At 43.9% G+C, this 4590-nt stretch overlaps 1 protein-coding gene across 1 annotated transcript; it reads right to left on the reverse strand.

Moving 5' to 3' along the window:
• Positions 1–820: 820 nt before the first annotated feature.
• On the reverse strand, positions 821–3145 carry kcne4 (potassium voltage-gated channel, Isk-related family, member 4). The gene is made up of 2 exons (XM_047593214.1): positions 3013–3145; positions 821–2554 (listed from the first exon to the last, which is right to left on the reverse strand). Exon 2 carries the CDS (start codon positions 2514–2516, stop codon positions 1968–1970), a length of 549 nt encoding a protein of 182 aa, XP_047449170.1. The 5' UTR covers positions 2517–2554; positions 3013–3145; the 3' UTR covers positions 821–1967.
• Positions 3146–4590: the final 1445 nt, after the last annotated feature.

Genomic DNA, 4590 nt, shown 5'->3' on the forward strand with positions numbered 1-4590 from the left:
AGGAATTGGGGTTGGGCCAAAGACTTTTACACACACATTCAAAGTCAGAGACCAGTGAATATACTCAGGCAGTGAAGTCACGGTTTACAAACCTTTTCTTCATATGAACTAAAAGAGAGGAACAAAGAAGAAAAATGACAATGTTACAGATTTCCTATCTTTCAATTCACTGAGATATATCTACACTGTTCCTGAAGCTGAACAAATGAGAAAAACTGACGCACACGCAACTGACCCAGACCCTTGCAGACACCTTTGGGTCCATCCGAACTGCTACACTGTCAATACACGTACGTCATCAAACCCAGTGCGCGTGTTCCCTCTGGCCGTGACTGTCGCTAACGTTGGCGTGGCGAGCTGTCACCGCAGAGAGCCCACAGCGCCACTGACAGCCTGTGTTTGTGTGAGCGTGTGTGCGTGTGAGAGGGAGGAAAGGTTGAAAAAAATGCACAAAAGTAGTGCATTAGGAAAACTTGGAAGTGCCTCTTAGCATATTTTCGGTTTCAGACTAATATCTGTTGAAGAAAAGAGAACGGCCTGGGTGAACCGTTTGCAGCTGTGGCCTCCTATGTCAAATCAACATGTGATGATCCAGTCTGATAGGTCTATATATGTAGTCCGGGGTCCCTCAGGGGGCTCTTGTATGAGATTAAATCTCCAGTTTTAGAAATAAATGAACAAACAAGCCGAGTTCTCATTTTAAGCACAGGAATTGTGTCTTTGTGTACTGTGTCCGTAAGAAATAGAGGATTAGAGGTTCAAATGAGGGTAAAAAAGATCAGTTAGCAGGCATTCTGTTAATCACATGACAACAATATAGTCAGGCTTCTCTCCATTTCATCTTTTTAATGTTCCTTATTTGTAAGAATCAAACACTACAGCACTGCCCTCCACTGGCGAAACGTCATAGCACAGGACAAATTGAAAAAACAAAAAAACAAAAACAAAGGTTGTTTCAATTCAAAATGATTGATTTATTTTCAGTAACACTACACTCTTAAATTACAGAGTGACAAATACAAACTATATGTACAGTGCATTGCTTTCATCAAGTAAACCTAACTCACTGATTGTGTATGAACAGAGTGTGTGTCCGTCATGAAGCTACAGCTAATACATCTCAACCTTTCAAGTGCTTTCCAGGTACGTTTTTTTTTTTTTTTTTTTTTTTTTTTTAAATACTCGCGACCGAGTGGGCAGGAGCGAGTCAAGTTCAGTTAGAGAGCAAACAGCTCAGGAAGCCAGTCTTCCGCTCAGTCCCCTGCAGGGTGAGTCATCAGCCCAGACCAGTGCAGTGGTTCTCAGTGCAGCGTCAGGAGGGGGCACCAGCAGGGAGGGGTCACCACAGAAAGAGGCAAAGTCATGGATATACAATCAAATTGCACAGAGTAATAGTAAATAATCTGCTTTACTTCCACCCTGTCTAGCTATGTTTAATATTTAGATCAACTGACCTGCCTGTATAGTGTCCTCAAATATAACATTTAAAATGACATTGTGACTTATCTTCCCATTTAAAAAAAACCTAAAATATCCATATGAGGCCTGACTGCATGTGTGGCTTCATACTGGGCACGCTGAGGTTTGGCACTGAGTAAGAATGTGTTCTTATTGTCATTAATGTGGAGAGCAGCGATTATTCAAAACACATTACAAAAAAAAAAAAAAAAAAATGATCTGAGCAAATGCCCCAACCCTGTCCAAGTCTTGGTCTTCACCCACGATCTAAAACATTTCACACTTAACCGTCTTTGGCAGGTTCCACTCTTTCGTGGATGCCACGTCCTTGATGACATTGTTTGGGGAGCTTTTATTACAGTTGGAGGGTTTAACAACTGATGGTTGGACTCTCTCAGATATGAGGACCTCGTCGTCTTCTCTCCAGGTGCTGCTCCTCTCTCTCCCTCTCCCCCTCTCTCTCTTTATCTTGAAGTGGATAAGCAACACGCAGTTTTTCGGGGCAAAGTTCAGCCCGAATCGTCTCCGCTGTTCTCAGGGCCCCCCTTCGCCGTCTCCTCCGTCCCCTCCGCCGTGCCGCTGTCCGACTCCTCCTCCTCTATGGTGATGCGCGTGTCCGCGGAGGAGCACAGGGAGCTGATGCTGCTCTGCTCCGTGCACAGCGCGCACGCCAGCGGGGAGGGCAGCGCGCCCTCGTGACGCAGGTGCCCGAAGTGGTTGCCGTGGTTGCCGCAGAAAGGCAGCGACACCTGCACCGAGCGCAGTCCCGACACGGCGGCGGGGAAGGTGAGGCTGTGCTTTTTGGGCAGCGCGCCCCACTCCCGCTGCTCCTCCTCGTGCACCAGGCGCGTGAAGATGTTGACCCTCCTCTTCTCCCTCCGCTTGGAGCGGAAGTAGCCCAGCATTATGCCACAGAGGAAGATTCCGTAGAAAGACATGACTATCAAAATGTACAGATACGCGTTCCCGTCGCTTTTGCCTTCCGCGGTGTTCTGTGTGTTCTGTGTGTGCAGGGAGAGGCGTACGGGTGATGACGTTGAGTTCTCCATGTGCTCCATTTGTAAGTGCAGGCTTTGCGGATGAACTACAAAGCGCGCTGAAAAAAAAAGAGAGAAGTACATGAATAAATGCTATGGTATTTGCGCCTTTACGCACGCTTTACGCACGAGGTTTCCAGTCAGTAGAGCTCGTCTTTACGCGCGAGCTTTACAGGTTTCCCCGAAGAAACTATTATAAACAATAAAAGAAAAAGACACATTTCGTGGAAAGACGAGCGGTGTAATGGAAAGCAAAGATAATGCAAAAAGAAAAAAAAGAAAAATCAGTTCTGGCAAGACATCTAGTCTAGTGGCATTCCGTCCAGACACGCAAAAGTTTACACGTCTCATTTATATTCTGGGATATATTCTTTTCCAAAAATCTATTACTGAGTTTATTTATGTGCTCAAATATTAACTTTTAATTAGACATTTCTGTTCAGAAAACACTCAAGAAGTTAAGAAAAAGTTATGGCAAATTAAATTAAACATCAAGTATCAGGATTTGTCAACTCACCGAACTGAAGAGCTGTGTCCACTGCGAACCCTTTACCACTTGTGTCTTCTCACGGCTCTTCTGGAGTTTGGCAGGGCTACTAAATGGATGAAGTTATTTATACAAAGACCCTGGAGTGTCATCATAAGTCACGTGGTGTGATTGTAAGACGATCCCCGAAGGGGTGTTATTTTGGAAAAAAAAAAATGTAATAAAGTACACATTTGAACATTATTCACACCTCTGGGGAATACTTATGAAATCATCACATGGTTATGAGTAAATCACAATACTGACTTGTTGGGGAGTCCAAGAGAGAGAGAAGTCCAGAGGGGACGTAATGGAAAAATACAGACTGTTCGAAACTGGTGCTGAATTCATCCAGTCGCCCACTAAGATTCTCTTTGTTAGATGGTATGGGCATTACTGGAACAGTCTTTTTTTTTTTTTCAAGCTTCTGGCCCACAAAGAAAACATAGATCTATTTGTTTTTGTCTATCACACGTGTTTTACAAATCAAGAGAGGCAGCGTTGCGACCATACCACCCACTGACGAACATCCTGACCTTTTGGTCTCAGGGCTGAATGAATTGTTTTAAGCCTTTTAGCAGGAGCACTTCGGTGGAATTACAGACACAGCAAAGTAAACATGCTCCATTAAAACCAACACACGTGCACTCAAAACCCTGCTTCAGCAAAAGTACATCTGTATTAGCAAGATGTTCTCAAAGCAACAAAAGAACACAGCCTTTTAGGGGGCAAGCTGCTGGCATTGCTACTTTGGACTTGTGTTATGCTGTTGTGGATACTGCACATTCATGCTCCTCTTGTGCACCCAAAGCAGCTGGAACTAATTATCAATCCCCTCTGCTACTGAACTGAACACAAATATCCCAAAAGATGATTTCATTTTATCCTATACTAAAGCTATGAGCTATAAATGTGCCATCCAGCTTGTTTTTACTGGTTGTCTCCTATCCGGTACCAAGATGTCTTCAGGCCTTTTTCCTCTGATAACAACATCCTGTTGTGGAAGAATGATGCTATGAATTTTTCGGAGTGAAATAAAACTAACTCCAGTGCTGGAGTTGGTTTTACTTACTTACTCAAAACCCAAACCACAAAACTATTCATTTATTAGTTTCATTTAATTATTGTCTCCTTGTAGTTCTGTGTCAATTTCTATCACCATTTCACTGAACTCGTCATGATTTTCTTTCTTTTTTTTTTTTTCTTTGGGGGTGGCTCTTAAAGTGTCTGATGATTCAACAGTCCGACTGAACTCCACCTTTTCAAAAGACTCAGCCCTCCCGACCCCGGGTATCCACGCCTCAGTGACCGCTGAGCTAATATTGATGAATTGAATTAGGCTCCAATTAGTCGCTGCAATTATTGAATCAGTGAAGGTTGATTTCCCACATTCACTGGCGCTCAGATATAAATGAATGTCATCATCGGCGCGTCTGCTGGTGAGACAGGCATTCATTTCACACCCAGTGAGGCTCACGTGCCCAGGACGAAAGAATTATGAGGCTTGATCCTTTCAGATGGACCGATTGGACGCGGTGATTGTGGCACAAACGAAAACGCTCTCACACG

Source organism: Mugil cephalus, chromosome 9 (genome assembly GCF_022458985.1).
Source record: "Mugil cephalus isolate CIBA_MC_2020 chromosome 9, CIBA_Mcephalus_1.1, whole genome shotgun sequence".
Classification (NCBI taxonomy): domain Eukaryota; kingdom Metazoa; phylum Chordata; class Actinopteri; order Mugiliformes; family Mugilidae; genus Mugil; species Mugil cephalus.

Bases quoted from the DNA above. Each gene is read 5' to 3' on its own strand.
- kcne4 (XM_047593214.1), bottom strand. From the start codon at position 2,516: ATGGAGCACATGGAGAACTCAACGTCATCACCCGTACGCCTCTCCCTG.